This window comes from Monodon monoceros, unplaced genomic scaffold, assembly GCF_005190385.1.
Source record: "Monodon monoceros isolate NGI ecotype Baffin Bay Population unplaced genomic scaffold, NGI_Narwhal_1 Super_Scaffold_2, whole genome shotgun sequence".
Classification (NCBI taxonomy): Eukaryota; Metazoa; Chordata; class Mammalia; order Artiodactyla; family Monodontidae; genus Monodon; species Monodon monoceros.
The window spans coordinates 57,084,404-57,106,536 of record NW_021703776.1 but is presented as its reverse complement, the minus strand read 5'-3'; the positions used below and the strand labels follow the sequence as shown (position 1 = coordinate 57,106,536).

The window sequence follows — 22,133 nt, the reverse complement described above, 5'->3', positions numbered from 1 at the left end:
CAACAAAGACCCAACGCAGCCAAAAATAAATAAATTTATTTAAAAAAAAAACTACAATGAGATATCATCTCACACCAGTCAGAATAGCCCTCATCAAAAAATCTAGAAACAATAAATGCTGGAGAGGGTGTGGAGAAAAGGGAACACTCTTGCACTGTTGGTGGGAATGTAAATTGATACAGCCACTATGGAGAACAGTATGGAGGTTCCTTAAAAAACTACAAATAGAACTACCATACTACCCAACAATCCCACTACTGGGCATATACCCTGAGCAAACCATAATTCAAAAAGAGTCATGTACCAATATGTTCATTGCAGCTCTATTTGCAAGAGCCAGGACATGGAAGCAACCTAAGTGTCCATCAACAGATGATGGATAAAGATGATGTGGCACATATATACAATGGAATATTACTCAGCCATAAAAAGAAAGGAAATTGAGTTATTTGTAGTGAGGTGGATGGACCTAAAGTCTGTCATACAGAGTGAAGTAAGTCAGAAAGAGAAAAACAAATACTGTATGCTAACACATACATACGGAATCTAAAAAAAAAGTGGTTCTGATGAACCTAGGGGCAGGACAGAAATAAAGATGCAGACATAGAGAATGGACTTGAGGACACGGGGAGGGGGAAGGGTAAGCTGGGACGAAGTGAGAGAGTAGCACTGACATATATACACTACCAAAGGTAAAACAGACAGCTAGTGGGAAGCAGCTGCATCGCATGGGGAGATCAACTCGATGCTTTGTGACCACCTAGAGGGGTGGGATAGGGAGGGTAAGTGGGAGGGGATATGGGGATATATGTATACATATAGCTGATTTACTTTGTTATACAGCAGAAATTAACACAACATTGTAAAGCAATTGTACTCCAATAAAGATGTTAAAAAAAAAAAAAAAGAGAAAATCTCCAACACAGTCTACATCCCTTGCCTGGCTTCACTCATTCCCCTACCCAACTTGGACGTCATGGTCAATTACTCATTTCAATAGTAATGCCCCCAAAACCACCTTAGTATCCTTTGCCCTCTTGACCTCCCTTCCCAAATTCCCAGTCTGAATGATACCCACTTTTGGAATTCTTCACTCAATTCTAGGTGTTCAATCTCTCTAGACAAACTCACAAAATGGCTGCTCAGAAATCTCCTGGTTAACCTACTCCAATTCCCTATGACATTCTTCCACAGTAGCAAGACCATATCTTCTCCATACTCAAGCCCTCCCCAACTCAGCACATGACCTTGCTCCTCATTACTGAGTGTACTCAATAAATGAGTTCCAGTCCCAATTCATTCAATTAATAGCTGACAAACCCTATAGATGCCTCTTACAGATTATTACCCACAACTGATTCCCTTCTCTAAGGCTTGATCTCACTTAGAAAATGAAGATGGTCTAAACATTCTCTCTGGGACTTCCCTGGTGGCGCAGTGGTTAAGAATCCGCTTGCCAATGCAGGGGACACAGGTTTGAGCCCTGGTCTGGGAAGATCCCATATGCCACAGAACAACTAAGCCCGTGTGCCACAACTACTGAGCCTGTGCTCTAGAGCCTACGAACCACAACTACTGAGACCAAGTGCCACAACTACTGAAGTCCGTGCACCTAGAGCCCGTGCTCCACAACAAGAGAAGCCACCACAATGAGAAGCCCACGTACCGCAACGAAGAGTAGCCCCTGATCGTCGAAACTAGAGAAAGCCTGCGCGCAGCAACGAAGACCCAATGCAGCCAAAAATAAATCATAAATTTATAAAAAAAAAAAAAAAAATTCTCTCTGCCTCCATTCTTTTCTAATTCCAATTTATCTTATTCAGCACTAGGAGATTAAAGTTCACCTCTTAAACTCTATTACCCTCTGCTTAAAAACTATTCCTCAGCTAAATATTAAAGCAATCTACATGATCCAAACTAACTTTTCCCATTCATTTTCTAAACCTGGTACCTGTCCCAGGAAAATTAAACTCCTTAACACTCTCTCAAGCACACAACACACTTTCCCTTCATTCCTTCCCCTTAAAATTACTACCTGGGCACTTTCTCCCTGCCTACCTTGTCAATATCATATCTATCAAAATCATTCTGGAGAGCAATCAATTTGCAGTACATGTCAAGTGTTTAAAAACATTCAAGGGCTTCCCTGGTGGTGCAGTGGTTGAGAGTCCGCCTGCCGATGCAGGGGACACGGGTTCGTGCCCCGGTTCGGGAAGACCCCACATGCCATGGAGCGGCTAGGCCCGTGAGCCATGGCCGCTGAGCCTGCGCGTCCGGAGCCTGTGCTCCACAACGGGAGAGGCCACAACAGTGAGAGGCCCGCATACCACACACACACACACAAAAAAAAAAAAAAAAAAAAATTCAGTGCCGGGCTTCCCTGGTGGCGCAGTGGTTGAGAGTCTGCCTGGCGATGCAGGGGACACGGGTTCATGCCCCAGTCTGGGAAGATCCCACAGGCCACAGAGCGGCTGGGCCCGTGAGCCATGGCCGCTGAGCCTGTGCATCCGGAACCTGTGCTCCGCAACGGGAGAGGCCGCAACAGTGAGAGGCCCGCATACCGCAAAAAAAATAAAAAATAAAAATAAAAAAAATTCAATGCTATAAACATGGCAATTCCACTTCCAAGAACTTATCCTATGAAATACAATGACAAACAAAATAAAAACAGATACAGAGATCTATATTAAGCATTGTTTAATGGTAAACATTTCCATGAATTCCACAACGCATCAACAGCATGTGTGTATACTTTATTACACACAAAGTACGTGTATAATTATTAATTATAGATATATGCCAATATGTTAACAATGCTTATTCTAGGTAAGCATTAAAATAGTATTAAAACATGATCTATTTTCTTCCTTGAGTCTTCCTGTATATTTCAAAATTTTTAGTACATGCTTAAACTTCCCACTAAGTTTTAAGTATTATCCAGGCAAAAAAGATGGAAAGGGTATTCTATACAAACTTATTTATCATGTATGTATTTATGTAAGTATTACTGCTTAGAGAAAAGTTACAGTCCTTGGAGTACACAAGTTAAGAGATAATAGTTTAACGTTATCAAAGCCAAAAAATAGCAGGCAATGACAAAAAAGGAAGCTATAAATCAAGTCGTATAAAGGAGCCCTATTTGGCACACTAAGTTATTTGGTCTTGCCATTATCCCATAGAGGATGAAGAACCACTTAAACAAGAGGAAGATATGTTCAGATTTTCATTTTCTATTATAGTTTATATAGAGCAGTTTGAAGAACAAATAGAAGAATGAAAGAAAGCAGGGAAAACAGGTGACCTATTGCAATCATCTTAGAAATCAATAAGGAGGGCATGAACCAGGGCTGTGATATTAAAAATGCATTAATAGGTAGGCAGGAAAATAGACAGAATTGGTGTTTGGCTGGATTTGAAGAGAAATTCATAAGCTTTTGGCTTAAACAATAGGCCATTAACTAAAAATGGGAAGAAAAAAACCAGAAGACATAAATTAGTCTGAAAGAAAACCGTGAAGATTCATCTTCTTGAAATACAATTTATCACACATCGGCCTCCACACCTACATATGCAGACTTCCCACTGCCCATATGGAAAAGTCTGCAAATTGTTTAGCCTAACACTGAAGATCCTCCATGGCAAGACTGATGCTTAACTTCATCTCCCTCCACTTCCCTAAATTACGTTTATGTTCTAGTTAAACTAATTCATTCTCATGAACATTCTTACCACGGTGCCTCTGCTTAAGCCATTTTCCTGCCAGGAATGCCCTTCCCTTCCCTCAATCTCATTACCCTGCTCTGTTCTTCCTCTCTGACTCATTCTTGCAGAAAATGCCAATTCTTAGTATCTTTAACTTGTTATTCATCTCTTACATAAAATTTAAACTGATACTGATTTCATAAAAAGCTTACAATGAAGCTTTTGGAATCCATACTGGAATCCATATTGGAATCTAACAAGCCTTAAAAAAAAAAAATTAAATAAATAAAGAGTAAATGACTCATCTATCCAGCAACACCAAGGGATAAGGGATTCAATTCAAAAAGGAACTGAGGGCTTCCCTCGTGGCGCAGTGGGTGAGAGTCCACCTGCCGATGCAGGGGACACGGGTTCGCGCCCCGGTCTGGGAAGATCCCACATGCCGCGGAGCGGCTGGGCCCGTGAGCCACGGCTGCTGATCCTGCACGTCCGGAGCCTGTGCTCCGCAACGGGAGAGGCCACAACAGTGAGAGGCCCGTGTACCGCAAAAAAAAAAAAAAAAAAGAACTGAAGTATCATTAAATGCCAAAACTCTGTTTTGTCCAATATAGTTTTTCTGCCCTCCTCACTCTATTAGGCCAGACTTTCACTTCTAAGTACTTTAAATGTGCCTAATTCTAGCAGCTACTCTTATTTCTTTCTACTTTGCTATTTAACTTATACAAACCACACAATCAAAATTTCAAGACCTAATGGTCTTGATTTTAATAAATCACATCTAAAATAAAATAAATTGATTCTTAGGGAGAATCTAAAGTAACCAAGGAGAAAAGTAAGTTTTACTGTTTAGACATTTATGACTATTTTGACTGTTCAAAGAACCTTCGTATGTTTTGGTTCTCCATTACATCCTCAGGAACTGAAATTGCCAAAAAACTTCCACCACTTTAATGATCATTTCAATGTAATTTTCAAGCATATATTACACAAAACGATTGGCAAAATATTAGAATTGGGACTCTTGCTATCAAAGAATTTACTATTTAGTCATGTAAAACAGAATACTCTTATAAAAGCATAAGACAATATGAGGAATATTTAAACAATGCAGGACAATAGAAGAGATAATAACATAGTTGTAGAGCTATACAAAATTAATTACAAATGACAAGATAGTAAATGATATAGTAACCCAAAGGAAAAGATCTTTTTTTTTAGGTAAGGAATGGAGAAAACAGAAGAAGAAAAAAAAGATTTGAAAAAATTTCTGTAAGAACTTAAGTTGAAACTTTTAATCATAGAGAGGAAAGTGTGGTGAACTGAAAGTCATAACATTTGTTGTACACTACCCTGCACTATTAAATATTTCATGTTTACACAATGTTTTACATTTGATGTTTACAAAAATGACCCTTAAAGTAGAGTTAAGACAAGACTAGTATAAACTACTTGTCAACATCTTAAGAAGAAAATAAAGAGTACCTACATGGAAGAAATATGGAGAAAGTCCTCTTACCTTGAATATACCAACCCAATCTTTTGGATGGGGATGGATATATGGAGTTAAGGTATAATGACATTCTAGGTGTGCATTAGGAAGATAGCTCTTGGCCACATTTTGAAAGATGACATGGGCAAAGTTGGAAGTCTGCAGTGGAACTTCTTGAAAGGATGTCATTGCGAATCTGAAACAAGTAAATCATACAAATTTAATGATACCAACTAAGAAAAAACTCATACCTTCAGAAAATACATAACATTTAATGCAAATTACATGGATATTTTCATACCATAATTATTGAAAAGACATACTTTTATATTTATATTATATTGTAAATATAATATATTTAATATTGGAACTCCTTCTTAAAAATGTGATTAAAGGGAATTCTGGTGGTCCTGTGGCTAAGACTCCATGCTCCCAATGCAGGGGGCCTGGGTTTGATCCCTGGTCAGGGAACTAGATCCCACATGCCACAACTAAGAGTTCACATGCCGCAACTAAGACCTGGCACAGCCAAATAAATAAATAAATTTTTAAAATGTGATTAAATATAAAAACACAAACTGAGAAGTAACTAACTTACAATATGGCTCAGAAAGTTACATGAGTTAAAAAAAATTATTTATTTATGGCTGCGTTGGGTCTGTTGCTGTGCGCGGGCTTTCTCTAATTGCGTTGAGTGGGGGCTACTCTTCGCTGCGGCGCATGGGCTTCTTATTGTGGTGGCTTCTCTTGTTGCAGAGCATGGGCTCTAGGCGTGCAGGCTTCAGTAGTTGTGGCATGTGGGCTCAGTAGTTGTGGCTCACAGGCTCCAGAGCACAGGCTCAGTAGTTGTGGTGCACGGGCTTAGTTGCTCCGTGGCACGTGAGATATTCCTGGACCAGGGCTCGAACCCGTGTCCCATGCGTTGGCAGGCAAATTCTTAACCACTGCGCAACCAGGGAAGTCCCGAGTTAAAAAATTTTAAAAACCCAAATCAAAAACAAACTCTCAACTCTCCTGCAAAGCCTAGCCCTCTGCTTCTTTTGCAACCGAAACCAAAAGAGCCAGCAGTGTTTCTATGTTGAACTCTTGAACTTCATCATTTTCCTCCCTAATCTGATCCATCCCGTCCCTCCCCTAGGCTCCTGTAACTGATGCTAACCTCTCTGTGCCTGCATTCCTGACCCACACTCATGATCGCCTGAACCAGCTTTTTCTCAACCCTGGCTAGATATCAGAATAATTAGGGGTCTTAAAAAAGAAAAAGAAAAGACAATGAATTTCCGGAAATGGGACCTGGGCGCACACATGCATGTGTGTGTATATCCAAGCATTTTTTTTTTAAGCCTCCCCAAGTAATCTCAATCCTGTATACAGCCAGGATGGAGAACTACTACTTAGACTCTGACCCAACCCAACAATTTAAGTCTCCATTAGCAACTCTCACAGATTCCCAGACCTAGGCTGTCTTCTTGGGCTTCTGGTTCATACTTGTTCAAATCTCTCAAATGATGTAAAATCTCAGTTGGTCTGCTTGAAATAGTTCAGAGCCTATTTGTTCCTCTCTACCTATACCAATTCTACCCTTTCATCCTACCTTGACTTCCAGTATTATTGTACAGTTTCCATACATTCACTGATTAAAAATCAATGTATTTTTAAATGTATAGTGTAAATGAAACACATACTGTTGAGAATCTATTATAGATTCAGTGAATGCTCACTGGTTTAGTGAACACCAAGCACCAGCTAGCAGATGAATGGTGAAAGTCGCCTATAAAAATCTGCAAGACCCAAATGTTTTCCATATCTTGTGTTCTACTTTTGAGAAAAAGGATACAACTGAGGATTTACTCAAAAAATCTATCTCTGTACAGTGTGTCACAGACTCAGTACAGTCATTGATCCTACAGTACCACATCAGAAACAATGACACTGACAGTATGGCACTTAACTTCTGAGTCATCAAAACAGGAATCTCTGTAAACAATGAGAAAAACTGGGACAAGAATTTGCTGACCAAATTATTCTAACTTACTTCACAAATCTACGAATTTTCTACTGGACAAGCACAGAAGTAACACTACTCATTTTTTTTTTGCCATGCTGCATGGCTTATGGGATCTGAGTTCCCTGACCAGGGACTGAACCTGGGCCACAGCACTGAAAGCACCGAGTCCTAACCACTGGACCACCAAGGAATTCCCAAAACTACTCACATTTTAACAATTACTAAGAAGTCTTTATTGCTAGGAAAATCTAAGACAATATGCTTTTACAAATGTTTCTTTTGCTGATCTGTTTGAAATACTAAGGCAAATTTTTAAAGTTCTGAAATGAACACTTTAAAAAATGTCTACTTTTCCTCTTATGTGTTCTCTGCTTCTGTTATGGTCAAAATACTGCTTTGTACTTAGAGGACACACAATATACTAGACATCCCATAAAAAGACAGTCAATCATCAACCTGGAAGCCACTGTGGTAGAATTCCAGGCTGGATGTCTGTCAGCCTCTCCCCACCTGAGGTTTGCCAGGATTCCAAGGTAAAGAGAATGCATTCAGTAATAAACCTCCTGTACCTCTGCACTAACAAAAAGGCTTTATTACCAGCGACCCTACTTCACAGAAGGACTTAACAGTCAATACTCTCCAGCTGGTAACCCAAAACCTTCAGGAAAGTGAAAAGGTAGCACAAACGGTAGAAACTGCCTAAAGTAAGTGAAGAGTTCTACTACTTTGTTTCTTTGAATAGTCTGAGCAAATATGGGCTCAAGGGGATGTCATGATGTTAATGAAGTCACTAATGATAATCTCCTTTCAAGTCAGTGGCTTCCTTAAAAAAAAAAAAAAAAACCCTTGATTCTGGTTTTGAAAAAAATGTTCACTATTGGTTATAAAATACCCAAGAGAGACTATAGTTAACTGATGAACCAAACTCTTTCAGATACAACTACCAAAACTGAGGCAAGTGAATCAGTAATGTTTTTGTATGAAGAGAGTGAATATTTAACTTTCTCTGAGATAGGTATTCAGTAAGGAGAAAATAAGGCTAGCTTAGGATGAATCTCCCATGCTTTTAATTAAAAGCCATTTAAGAATGAAACTTTTTTCATATAACTTGTTTCCTAAAGTAAACTAAATAAACAAAGCAGTAATTATTTGTTATAAAACAAGGTAGTGGAGTTTAAACTTTTGTTTAACCTCAATTACAACAGTGTTTAAAAATCGATAACCCAACCTTAGACTTTTACTTCACTGAAAAGTTTTTAAGGTATAAAATAGCATTAAGGTATACACATATGTATTTATATATGTACATGTGTATACATGCTTATAAATGCATCAAAAGGGACTCAAAAAGCACACATCATACAATCTTTACTCATGAGGGCTATGTGTGAAAAGAGAACTTAAGAGGACCTTAACTTTTAACTCAACTGACTGAATTTTTACCAGTATATTTAATGTATTCTTTTCATTATTTTAAATAAACACATTAACATGAAATTTCATTTTTAAACCCTCTCCCCAAAATTCAAGTTTTTAATATAAAACCCTAACATCAGACTTTAAATATATTCATGATGCTTACAAATCTTTATAGCATGATAATCTGTAATTATCCCATTAATAACCTTCATTAATCTCTCACCAACACTCCAACCTTTTTAAACATTTCAATGTGACTATAACTATAGAAATATTTTACAAAAGTCATTCCATTATTACTTTTTTAATTAATTTTCCAATACAGCTTCTAGTCATAAAAAAGTTAACATGGATAAATGTAATCTGAATGTAATTACAACATGAATCAACCTATTTTAAACAGTAAAATATCTAATTCCCATACAGATCCTGTTTCACTCTTCACACAGATAGGAAACAGAGTGAAAAGATGGGCAAGCTTACAAAAATGTTGAAATTCACTGAGAATGCTAATGTATCAAGATGATTCACAGGCAGATTTATACACTACACACATGCTCACAGGCACACACAAAGACCCGCACACACACAGACCCACACACCACCCAGTGGAGAAGTAATACACAAAGTCACTGCATCACCTTGTGGTAATGCTTGGGAAGTGTAGCTTCACTAACATCCTGAGTAAAGAACAAACTGCCTCAGCTGGAGAGAGGAAATATAGCCCCCACCACAAAAGGAAGTGGAACCAGCTTTACCATATCAAATTTTGTTTCCCATTCTCTAAAGTAAAGTACACCTCTAGAAACATGCGTACATTAAGATGTAAGCAAAGAATAAGTAAAAGTTTTCTAGTTAAGAAAACAGACATAAAAAAACAAAATAAATGAACGAAACCAAACCTGGACATACGAAGAACAAGAGTAGAGGCGGGGCAGGGGAGGGAAGGGCCCGGATATAAGTAAAGGGTACCAACTCTTTGATGGAGGATGGAAACTAAAGTTTTGGTGGTAAATATGCTATAGTGTATACAGAAGTAGAAATACAATGTTATATACATGAAACTAATATAATATAAACCAATGTTACATCAATTAAAAATATTAATAAATAAAAAACAAAAATATATGAGAACAGTAAAAAAAAAAAAAAAAAGGACCAGACAGATTTGGCTGGGAAACAAAGTCTGAAATACATATACATGCTGCCTTGCAGTGCCCTCTCCCATGTTTCCTACTTTATTCCCCAAAGTTCTAACATCTCTAGAGTTCCTTTTATGTGTTATGCTGTAAACTTTGGTCTACAATCCAATTTTGTTATTTTTGAGGATTCATCAATACCTAAGGAAAAAATAACTAATATGCAGTGGTCACTCAGTTAAGTAGCTAGAATAAATTTGGGGGGTGAAGGGTGAGGATTTCAATGTTATCTTTACTTCTTCCTCTTGGAACTTTTTCAAGCCCAAACCAGATCTGGCTTTTGTGGTAGTATTTTTCCAGTGGCTCCTGATACACATTTTATTTAACTAGCCCAAAATGTGTAAGCCTTAATCAAATAAAGTAGGAAACTGACCATATTAATAATTTCTGTGCATTAAATGTCCAGAATCAAATTAAGGTTTCTAATTTAGATAAACATTGTATATAATTTGCCAATTCTAACACTTAGAATTCAAAAAGAAATAAGGTAATTTTGTTCTATGTGATAATATTATTATGGTGACTTTATTTCTTTTAAAGTCCTTACCAGTTAAAGACGGACGGTAAACTAATTATAGGTGAAATATCCTGTTGTCCAGGATTTGCTTTAAAAACTCCAGGGGAAAAAATAAATGTGCTGACAGTGTAATAAACCAAGATTAGCAAAATAGTGGTTCCTTTAACTGTTTGTTCTCCTTCTGGGTATTTTGAAAATTTCCATAATAAAAGTTAGTAAAACCAAAGTAGACAAAAATTAGTAATAAAAACTCACATATCACCTTCTGCAATAGAAACACATTACCCATAGTGGTTGACAAACTTAGTGAAAGTTTTTTAAAATATTCAGTTAAAACTATATGAACTTTTAAATTAATCTCCGAACTTCAGTCCTGGAGGAAACTGAACATCTGAAGGGAAAAAATACGTCTGATATTCTAATAGCTTCCAATTATTTATACTTCAGCTCAAACAAAGACTATCAGCTGGTTTACAGACCAGAAAAATATTATCAGCAATCTTTCCTGGAGGCAGAAGCAAATCCACCAATCTGTCAATTTGCACTCTTACAGTCCTCCCAATCTCCAGAATGATTTACAACTGAGTACCACTACACTCTGCCCAGGTGTCACTCACACCACTTTAATTTTTAGATTGTTTTAAAAGTTGGTTTCTAAAAAGCTATGATCTTGGCTTTTTATTATATTAGAGGGGAGGGTATCTTTACCTTCTTGTAAGAGTTTATTTGGGGCAAAATAAACTTTAAAAGGCTAGAAGTGGATATAACCAAAATTTTACTTAGTAACATACAAATTCCAAAAGAATGCAATCCAATAAACTTCACATGTGAGGCAATTCCCCCAAAGCAGTAAAAAAGGAGCGTAGTTACGATCCTTCATAAATATTTAACATCATTAAAACGGTTGAAATTTTAATTCCAAAATACCTGTTATTTTTGTTAAGGAAAAGATATTTACTGGTTAAGTCTACACAAATGTCTGCAGCCATAATTGTAAACAGGGGTGTGCAATTTAACAATGTGATGACTAGAAAACGTAATCAAGTAATCCTTCAAGAAATCAAGTTTATCCTTGATAAGAACGAAAGGCCTGGCCTCAGCCCCTTTTCTATACCCAAATAGCACTCTGAGGGTAATCAGCCCATTTTTTTAGATTAACATGTTACTCAAATGATCTCTTTAAATACTTTGGGAATTGAGCTCCAAAACTATAATTAGTAATTGTTGCATGCAGCTTGTAGAAATTCTACGATTAGCGGCATGCAGAATCGAAAACAAGATTTATTTTCCCATCCCTGACACAATAGCAATTCATAACTACTTTGTGAAACCTAAAAATATATGTAGAGACGCAAGAGGGAAGAGATATGCGGACATATAACTGATTCACTTTGTTATGAAGCAGAAACTAACACACAATTGTAAAGCAATTATACTCCAATAAAGATGTTTAAAAAAATTAATAAAAAATCAAAATCAAAAAAATATATATGTAGAAAGTCAAATGTCACGGCGTTCTCAAACGAAATTATTACCAATAAGGTAATATATGTTTATCAGTACACACACACGCACACTAATCTCTTAACAAACATTCCCCGAAACAAGCGCCTGTCGGGACTTGTCCACAACCTGCGGACCTCCGGGGGTGTTGGGAAGGGACAGTTGTGAAATCAAGAAAAATTGCCTAAGCAAAGACAAACGTGACTCTCCTCGGAATATTTAAGATCCCTTCGAGCACTAGGCGTAAGGCCATTTATAAACAGACAAGAAAGCATTCACTAATTCTGCAGCCCAGGTGAAGTCGGAGAGCCAGCCCAAACCGCTAACTCCGCCCACGGCCCGCAGTCAGTCTCCGCCTCCTAATCCATGGCGACTCAAACCAAAACACTTGGGCTTCACTCTGCACGGGCAAACCCGAGCGTCCCATCCCGACACGACCTAGATGTTTTCCCAAGCTTACCTGCCCCGGCAGCACACACGCTGCCCTCCAAACACTCACCCTAGAGTGGAGCCTCGGGCAAGGCACTTTCTTCTCCGAGGGTCCCCCGCGTCACTCGCCCCCCCCCCCGCCAAAGGGCCCACGTCCCACACGGCTCCCCCAAACAACGAAAGCCTATCCAGGGTCTCCCCGCCGTGTGGGGCGGCCACCCGTCGCTTTTTCCAACTCCACTACTAACCGAAGTTGCCCACACTACCGTCACAATCGCAGTCCGGGAGGAAAGGTTTGTCGTCGGGAAGGAAAGCATCGTCATTCGGCAGCACCGTCACCACGGAGACCGTTCCCGAGACCGACCAGGCCCCTAGACGCTAGAGCAGAGGGACGTATCACGAGCCCCCAGATAGCTCCAGAGGGCGTCCGCCCCGCGCAAGGCGCTGGGGCGGGCCGAGGAAGGCACTTACCGAGTGAGGAACTCCTGAGCAGAGGGGAATATTAGAGAGGCTTCCGAGCCTGAGCCGCCATCAGCCGCCGAGCCTCTTCCGCCAACAGTCTCCCTCTACCGACCTGCTACACCTCCCCACAAGGCCAAAAGCCGGCGTTATGTCACTTCCGTCCATGGCCCGGCCCCTTCCGCCGCCGCCGCCGCCGCCGAGCTGCGTCGGTCTGGGCCAATCGCTGAAACGCCAAGTTGGTCGCACGGTCTTTTAACCACCCTAGCTCCTGACGCCCTGCGATTGGATCCGAACAGATCCGAACCGGCCTTCTCCCTCGGCTCGGCTATTCCTCCTCTTTCTTCCTCTTCGCCGTTTTCGCTCGGAGACCTTGTGGCAACCAAACAGGGTCCGTTTGGATAATGCATTTTTGACTTTTTAATTATTACTGTGGCCGAAAGTTAAGTAACTTACCAGTTAAGTGGAAAGGGTAGCCCTGAGGTGTATGAATTAGTACCATGTCATTGCCTGGATCTTTAAAAATCTGTCTAAGAGAATCCATTTATTTTGTGGATCGGAAAGTAGAGAACCATAGAAGCAAAGGAGGATCACGCGGCTGGGGCGGCGACCGCTCACTCCTGGGCTCTTTCCCAAGTCCTGGTTCATCCAGTCCGGTGCTTACTTAACTACGAGGTTTTGTTCTCTGTAAATCCTCGGTTTCTCCTAGGAGATTTTCAGTTCTAATGCTCTGTGATTCTATTTCCGCTTGCTCCAGCACTGACCTCGTTCTATGAGTTGTTAACTACTTTTGTTATGTTATTTTGTGTGCATGAATTTAGCCCTGTATTCTCCGTTCAATGATAATTTCTGAAGTCACTTTTTTATACATCTTACCCTCCTAGAGTAGGCATTCAGTTTAAATTCTAACTCCTCGGAAGCAAGTGTGTTCTGTTCTAATTCACTATGTTCCTGTGTCGCCGTAAAGCCCTGATAAAATTTGCAACATCACCAATGAAGGAAGGATAATAAATTAGATCAAGTTAAACGTTGAAGCATCTTCTAAATTCAGAACATACAAAATCCTCTTCAATATAATTTACTTCCACATATTTTAAGATTACAATGCCTTTGATAATATAGGTTCTTAATATCTGCTGACTGATTTGTTCCCTATATATTGAAATCTTTGAACTAGGTATTGTTCTGTGTATCATATTTGATCATAGATTTCAGAAGACTCTTTACAGATCATTTAGTACCAATCTCCATATTTTACCGATGAAGAAAATGGTGTGATAATATCAGTAATCACTCGTGTTACTGGTAGCAACCTTCTAGTAGTAGTCTGTGTCTCTTAGGAAAAGTAAATATAGGGCTTCCCTGGTAGTGCAGTGGTTAAAAATCTGCTTGCCAATGCAGGAGCTAAGGGTTTGAGCCCTGGTCTGGGTGAGCAACAAAGACCCAATGCAGCCAAAAATTAATTAATTTTTAAAAAAATTTTTTTTAAAAAATGTAAACACAGCAGTGAACTTTATAAGCACAGTTTTTCAGAAGTGTCACTCTTTGTATTTTTTAATCACATGATAATTTGCATGTAATAAATTTCTCATTACCACCAATTTTCAGTTAATGAAATCAGGGAAACAGTATGCTTAATAAAAGCCATAATTGGAAAATATTTTTTGTGCAGGTATTTTTACCTTACTTTGTTATTTTTAGGAATTTCTTGAATTTTTAGACTTTATTTTCCCCATGAAGGTATTAGTTCAGGAACTTTAACTTGCTTTAATCCCTTTAATAATGATCCCATGAATTTTAGACGGTGTTTCTCCCAGCAAGGTAAATATATATCCCTTAAGTACTTAATTGAATTTTTTAAATTAGCCTATTATATGTACAACAGTGTACTAGGAGTATAAGGGATATGGATCCACAGTTCCTTATATGAAAGATCTGGGCCAGAGAGGATTTCAGAATTCAGAATTTTTCAGATTTTAGAGAAGTGTACTTACGTTACATAATATTCCACAAGTCTGGGGCAGCACTCCATAATCAAGTTAATATTTTTTCAGGACAAATTATGAATATGACACCACTAAGTAGGATAAATAGAGCATATAATCTTCAGCTCAGAGCAGGTTTTTCAGATCAGGTTTTGCCACTTTGCCCTCATGGGTTCAGGTCAAGTTTTATTGACAACTGCGTTCAGGTCAGGATAGGTTTTGCCACCAAATGTTAAGAAAACATTTGATTTTCAAAGTTTTTTGGATTACGAAATAGTGAATGAGGGATTGTAGACCTGATCAAAGAACTATTGGAAAGAAACTCCCTCAGCATCCCGTGGTATTTCTGGAGCAATCACAATTTCAAGCAGTTTTGAAGCAGTTGTCCTAACCTAGCACAAACTATCTCACCTGTGTTTTGACTGGGAAACTATCTAAAAGACACCCTCTATTAGAAGAACTTATGACAGCAAAGGGAGGAAAATAAATAAATCCGTGAAAAATGTGGGTGACAAAAGTATAAAATATAGTATAAAAATAAAGTATAAAATAAGATATTCAGAGATGGGAGAACTCATTATAGCCTTGTGTGAACAATACACTTCTCTTGGTGGAGGCAGGCCTAGACCGTTAAGTAGGGTTTTGATGAAGACATGGAAGAAGACTTCAAGTCAGGATATAAGAGCCTGGGCAAAGGAGGCATGTAGGGAGAGGATTGTTAACAAACAATAATAATTCCTATCTGTGGAGTACACAGTGCTTTCCAGTCACTGTGTAGATACTTAAGGTTGTCTCCACTCCTCACAGCAAAACCCTGTAAGGTTTTATCCTCGTTTTGCAGGGGAATGTGGGTTCAGAAAAGTTAAATAACTTGCCCATAATCCCAAAAAGGGCAAACCAGACTTGAACTCAAATTTATCACTCCCAAAGTTCCTGCATTTTCCACCAAGCCATGCTGCTTCTTGATAAGTGCTTTTTGGTCATTTACTATGTGCTCTGGGTTATACTAGGTACTCTGGGGAAAACAAAGTATAAACCACAGTTTCTTCCCTAAAGCTGCTTTAAATCTAGTTGAGATATTACAAGATGGGACAGTGAAGTATTAGATTTTGTAGGAAATGGACTCTGAGAAGTAAAGTGGAAAGAAGGATTGATACAGAATTATTATTCTTATTATTTGCTAAAGAAACTGGACTCTAAGCTTTGAAAGAGTAACAGGATCTGAAAAGGTATAGAAAGGGCTTATGTAGAGAGAATAATTAAAAGGGCACAAATGGGACAATTAGGTGATATGACATGGGTTGAAAATCAGAAAAAAAAAGTTCACATAGGCACGTTATAGAAGTATCATTATAGGTTTTGAAAGCATATAAAATGAGTTGTCCTCATCTTTTGAAACAGTGGCTTTCTTTAGAGTTTGTATTAAAAGTTCCTATTGCTAGAAATGATTCTTTCCTTAAAAAATAATAGATATGTAAACGTTTGTTTAAAAAAGAGTGCTTTTAAAGACAAGATTTGAATAATGGTATGTTTTGGATAAACAGAGAAAGAGAAGATTCAGAACACTCTAAAGTAGGGTGGTTTATTTCCTCTTACCCTATGTTGGAAGATAGTCGATGTGCTCTTTGCTCCTCATAGCTTGCCTACCATTACTCTCCTAAATATTTGAATAAAACTTTGCCCCTCTGAGTTGCATGCCAACCAGTTAAACCCCCTTCTCCCTTCTTGTTGCTGTCATCTGTTGATCTCCAGGTCACTCTTCCTCATACATTGAAGACTGTTACCAAGTGCATAGTCTTCCTCTCCATTCCAAGCCCCTCAGAGTCTACTTGGATGAGGTTAAAATTAAAAGGCTAACATCCTGGCCTTTTAATTTCTTGAATCCCTCGTCTCCAATAATCTCCTCCACTCTAGTCCATATATTTCCATGTTCGTACCTTGGACCTTATCATCACCCATAATTGTTTCACCTTCAAAATCAAGTATCCTGCTCTGGGGACAACCTCTTGTTCCTCTAACCTGCTTATACAAATATGGCCACAGTAACTATTTTTCAAACTCCTCAGGATCTCTAATCCATTAAGCTTTCTCCTTTTAATACTTCCCTCATTATCCAACTCAGAGTCCATGGACTATCATTTTATTAACATTATTTTGAATACCCCAAACTCCCTTGATTTTTCATCTTGCAGATTAAGTACAATTTCCCATAACAAACACGTCTACAGACTCTGGTCATCATATGCTTTATCACTAAAGGTTTTGTCTGGGAATACTAAGCGAAAACTTTGAAGGTAAAATCGAGTGTTTGGGGAAGTTTTCTGCACTATTGAAGCTGAATCTGGCCTCTGTACCCTGACACCGAATTGAATCTCAGAGACAGGGGTTTGGGTGAAGTAGAAAAGAATAGCTTTATTGCTTTGCCAAGCAAAGGGGGCCACAGCTGGCTAATGCCCTCAAAACTGTGTCCCACCTTGGAGAGGGTAGTGAGAAGTTTTATAGTAATGGTTCAAAGAGGGCATGATCAGTTTGCGGACATTCTCCTGATTGGTTGGTGGTGAGCTAAGTGGGAGTCATCATCATCAACCTTCTGATTCCAACTGGTCTGGGGTCTATATGCTTGTGGGCAGCACACCATCGTTAACCGTTAACTTCTCCCACCCGGTGGGATTTTCCATCTCTGCAAAACAGCTCAAAGACGTTGTGTGTATCCCTTGATGAGGAACAAGGACCTTGTCCCAAGGCTGCGCTATTGTTTCTCTTGACTGTTTCTCCCTTGTCTCGCATCCCCTCCCTCCCTCCCCTGATCAACAACTGCCTGAATCTGCCCGTTGGAACTCTGGGAAGATCATGAAGGCTGAATGAAGCCTATTCCCTGTAATCAAAGAAATGGGGGACACAGAAAGGCTTTTGTGCCCAGGAGCCCCACAGGGCCCTGCTCGGTATCACTATCAAAGAGAGAAACTATATAATTTATGATATTAAGAAACAGAGCCTGCAGTGGTTTATACTTTAGGAAGACCTTTGCCCCACCTGGCTCCTAACAGTATTCTTTGTTCCTTGTGCAATGAGGTCACTGGTATGTAAATATCCTCTAACCTTTCTTCCTTATCTTACTGAGAAGAGGAATAGCCAGCACAGTACTTTGAATTCTTAAAGTACTTATGTCAACAAGGTCTGTTCCTCTGCGTTTCTCATCACATACCTTTATTTGTTGAGTCACTTGCATAACAATGATACTTAAAATTAATAAAAGTTATTTTAAGAAAATGTTACTAAAATAATCTTTTAAAGTTTTAATTTTAATAAGCTTTGAATCAAAGTTTTAAGCTGAAATGTGTTTTTATTTCCATAGATCCTGTCCCCTCCCACCTTCTCAGGAAGTCTACATTATCTCTCTTATAGCCAAACCCTCTATCTCCACTGGATCTTTCCCATTGTCTTTTCCACATGCTCAAGGCTCTATCATTTATTTTGTTTTTAATTCCCCAGCTTCATGTTGCCCTCCAGCTACTACTGCCTTTTTGTCTTCACCTTCACAACCAAACTTCTCACTAAAAAGAATTGTTTAGGGCTTCCCTGGTGGCGCAGTGGTTGAGAGTCCGCCTGCCGATGCAGGGGACGCGGGTTCGTGCCCTGGTCTGGGAAGATTCTACCTGCCGCGGAGCGGCTGGGCCCGTGAGCCATGGCTGCTGAGCCTGCGCGTCCGGAGCCTGTGCTCCGCAACGGGAGAGGCCATAGCAGTGAAAGGCCCGCGTAAGAAAGAAAGAAAATAATTGTTTATATTCCACTCCATCATTTCCCACCCTTCCCCTCCCCCACTTAGGATGCTGCCCCAATCACACCAAAAGTAGTTTCATTAATATCATATTGTGCTCTAGACAGGCAGATCCATCTCAATATTCATGCACATCCCACCAATGCTAACCTGGTATCTGGTCACATCCCATGATTTGGCTACATCTCAAGAGATCCATGAAAAGGAATTTGAATTTTGCCCGTGATTGGAGAGTTCAGCTGTTTACCTGATTAATACCCAGCCTGCTTCATACGACATTAAAACATTTTTGAGGGGTCCAGAAATTGGGCGGGGGGTGCAATTTGGAGATTATTGTGTAAATTATCAATGCATTGCCTCTCAGTTCTAAATTCACCCTTTTTACCTGCTCTGTGAACATGCAGTAAGTCCTTTCAATATTTTTCCGTTGCCAGCTGGAATGATTTAAGCTTTGTCAGTAAGAAGTGCTAGAGGGGGGCTTCCCTGGTGGCGCAGTGGTTGAGAGTCCGCCTGCCAATGCAGGGGACACGGGTTCGTGCCCCGGTCCGGGAAGATCCCACATGCCACGGAGCGGCTGGGCCCGTGAGCCATGGCTGCTGAGCCAGCGAGTCCAGAGCCTGTGCTCCGCAACTGGAGAGACCGCAACAGTGAGAGGCTCACGTACAGCAAAAAAAAAAAAAAAAAAAAAAGAAGTGCTAGAGGGACGTGAGGAAAGGATTCTGGGACTTCCCTGGCAGTCCAGTGGTTGACTCCGTACTCCCAATGCAGGGGGCACGGGTTCAATCCCTGGTCGGGGAACTAAGATCCCACATGCCGCGTGGCACAGCCAAAAAAAGAAGAAAAGAGGAGAGGATTCTGCTTCCTCATTCCTATGTACTCACTCAACAGACTCTTGCAGAGCCTACGACTTCAGTGTCCTGCTTCTGCAGCCCACTCAGCTTTCCCAGTGTCCAGCTCCTGTGGTGCAAGGGATTTTTTCTGTTGCTGATTCCTGCAGTGCATGGAAGCTGGCAGCAGCCAGCACCCAGTGTTCCCCTCTGGGCAATTTAGTGGTGGAGTGCCTGCAGTGAAATACTTCTTCATGAACAACTTTCCCCAGACCCTACAGGGCAGATTTCCGACAAGTTCCAAAAGCCAGATTTCCAGGAAGATGCAGAATGCAGATTTTCAGCAAGTTCCACGTATATGTCCAGAAGGTAAATTTCAAGGTAAATTTCTGGCAAGTTCCAGAGGGTTCCAACACGTCAGCAACACAGGGACTTCTCTGTAAGATTGTCTGTGGGACTTCCTCATTCAGTGACCCATAGCCATGCCCTCTCCAAGGTCTGGATTTCAGCTCTGAAGGTGCTCTTATTGGGCATGTATCTCAGTCATGGGGGTAGAGTCTGCTCCTTATATCTGCTATTCTTAGTCTTTACAGTTCTTTTCTCTCCTTACTAGCTTAGTTACTCCAATCCCCTGTTATAGATAATAATTCTTTACAATAAACTTTCTCTATCCAAATCACTGTGTGGGAGGCATCCCTGGTGACGCAGTGGTTAAGAATCCGCCTGCCAGTGCAGGGGAAGATCTGGTCCGGGAAGATCCCGCACGCCGCGGAGCAAGTAAGCCTGTGCACCACAACTACTGAGCCTGCGCTCTAGAGCCCACGAGCCACAACTACTGAGCCCACGAGCCACAAATACTGAGCCCGTGTGCCACAACTACTGAGCCCACGTGCCACAACTGCTGAAGCCAGCACACCTAGAGCCTGTGCTCTGCAGCAAGGGAAGCCACTGCAATGAGAAGCTCACGCACCATGGCGAAGACCCAACACAGCCAAAAATTAATTAATTAATTTACAACAAAACACAAATCACTGTGTGGTTTCTCTCTACTGATTGAACCCAGACTAATGCCACCATTATAACCTTCCTTTAGTTTCATCAGCCTAGATTATTTTTCCTTCTCCTTAAGTAATTCCTTGGTGAGTTACTTTAGTTCTGACCAGCTAGGGCTATTACCATGTATCTCTTTGTTATACTGCAATTTTGGACTGCTACTTGATGTTAATTATGATGCACAGGGGTTACAATTTCTTCTGTAACATATTAGGTTGTAGAATTCAATGAATGGTGATTTTTTTAAAAATTTATTCTATTTATTTATTTTTGACTGTGTCGGGTCTTCGTTGCTGAGTGCGGGCTTTTTCTAGTTGTGGCGAGTGGAGGCTACTCTTCATTGCGGTGCACAGGTTTCTTATTGCAGTGGCTTCTCTTGTTGCAGAGCACAGGCTCTAGGTGCACGGGCTTCAGTAGTTGTAGCACGCAGGCTCAGTAGTTGTGGCTTACGGGCTCTAGAGCGCAGGCTCAGTAGTTGTGGCACACGGGCTTAGTTGCTCCGTGGCAGGCCTGTGGGATCTTCCCAGACCAGGGCTCGAACCCGTGTCCCCTACATTGGCAGGCAGATTCTTAACCACTGCACCACCAGGGAAGTCCAATGAATGATGATTTATTGCTATTTAGCATTGGGTTTCCTAGATAAAAGAAATGACTTTATTCTCAGAAGAGATCATGGCCATGCTGATCCTGCCATGAGGACAAAAGGAAAAAAATGAAATTATTACGAAGTACTGAATGTTGAGCATCTTTAGAAAGTGATTTATAATATATTTTATTAGTAAATTGTGAAAATTTACCTTTGTGATTGGTTTGTGTGATATAGCAAGTTCTAAGAAGCTGAGAGTAGACAAAATTCCCCTTCCTAAATCCTTCCTTTTTAATACTTTCCCCACCCTTCCCAGGCTCAATAACCCCCACCCCTCAGGCAACAAACAGTCTAGTCCAAGGAAAACAAAAAAACTGATTGTCAATAAATTAATCTCTGTGACTATGAGGGACTTAATCCAAGTATGAGATTCTCAAAATAAAACTTGTGAGCCTGAAGCAATGAGAATGTTATGGTAGGTTTTCTTGCATCCGTGGGGAAGATTTCTTCAGATAAGGGACCCTCCTTGTGCTTTTAAAATCACAATTGCAGTCATTCCAGGAGAACCTTCTTTTACCCCATATCTTCTTTCAACTATCACCCTATTTTTTTTCTTCCCTTCCCAACTTAGCTTCTTTAAAGGCCAATCTATAAGACAAGATAATATATTTGAGATATTAACCCATTTTTTTCTTGGTATTTTCTCCTTCTATAGCTTGCCAGTTTCCCAGATCTTGCTTCCTATCAAATCTATTAAGTTTGTTGCCTTGGAGAGGGATAGAGAAGGAAAATCTTTCTGCCATTTGTTTTCAAAATTTCAAGCCTTCAGATGGGGAGAGAACTTAGGCCACAGAGAAAATGGCTTGAAGAGGAGCAAGGGGCAGGGAGATAAAGATGGAGGGAGAACAGGGGGCACTGTCCTCCCCAACTCTAGAAATAGGTTTCTCTGGGCTGGAGAAAGGTGGAAGGATATATCTAGGTGGACAAAACCACCCAGTCTGTCTAACCTTCCTGAGTCTCCAAATATCCCCTCCCCTATCTCTGTACTGAGTAATCTTCCAAAATCCTGACAAAACTGAAAGTGGGGGATTCAAAATAGAAATTGAATTGGTGGAATGTATCAATATGAAAACAGAGGGAAGGGGGCAGGGCACAACCTTTGAAAGAATGACATAGCCA

At 40.1% G+C, this 22,133-nt stretch overlaps 1 protein-coding gene across 1 annotated transcript in view; it reads right to left on the bottom strand.

The window, feature by feature from the left end:
• TAX1BP1 (Tax1 binding protein 1) overlaps positions 1–12,873 on the bottom strand; it is an 87,311-nt gene extending 74,438 nt beyond the window's left edge. Inside the window, exons 1-2 of the mRNA XM_029233245.1 lie at positions 12,738–12,873; positions 5,219–5,387 (exon numbers count right to left, since the gene is read on the bottom strand). Of these exons, the coding sequence (XP_029089078.1) occupies positions 5,219–5,380 (162 nt within the window). The 5' untranslated portion in view covers positions 5,381–5,387; positions 12,738–12,873. The remainder of the gene's footprint in view (positions 1–5,218; positions 5,388–12,737) is intronic.
• Positions 12,874–22,133: the final 9,260 nt, after the last annotated feature.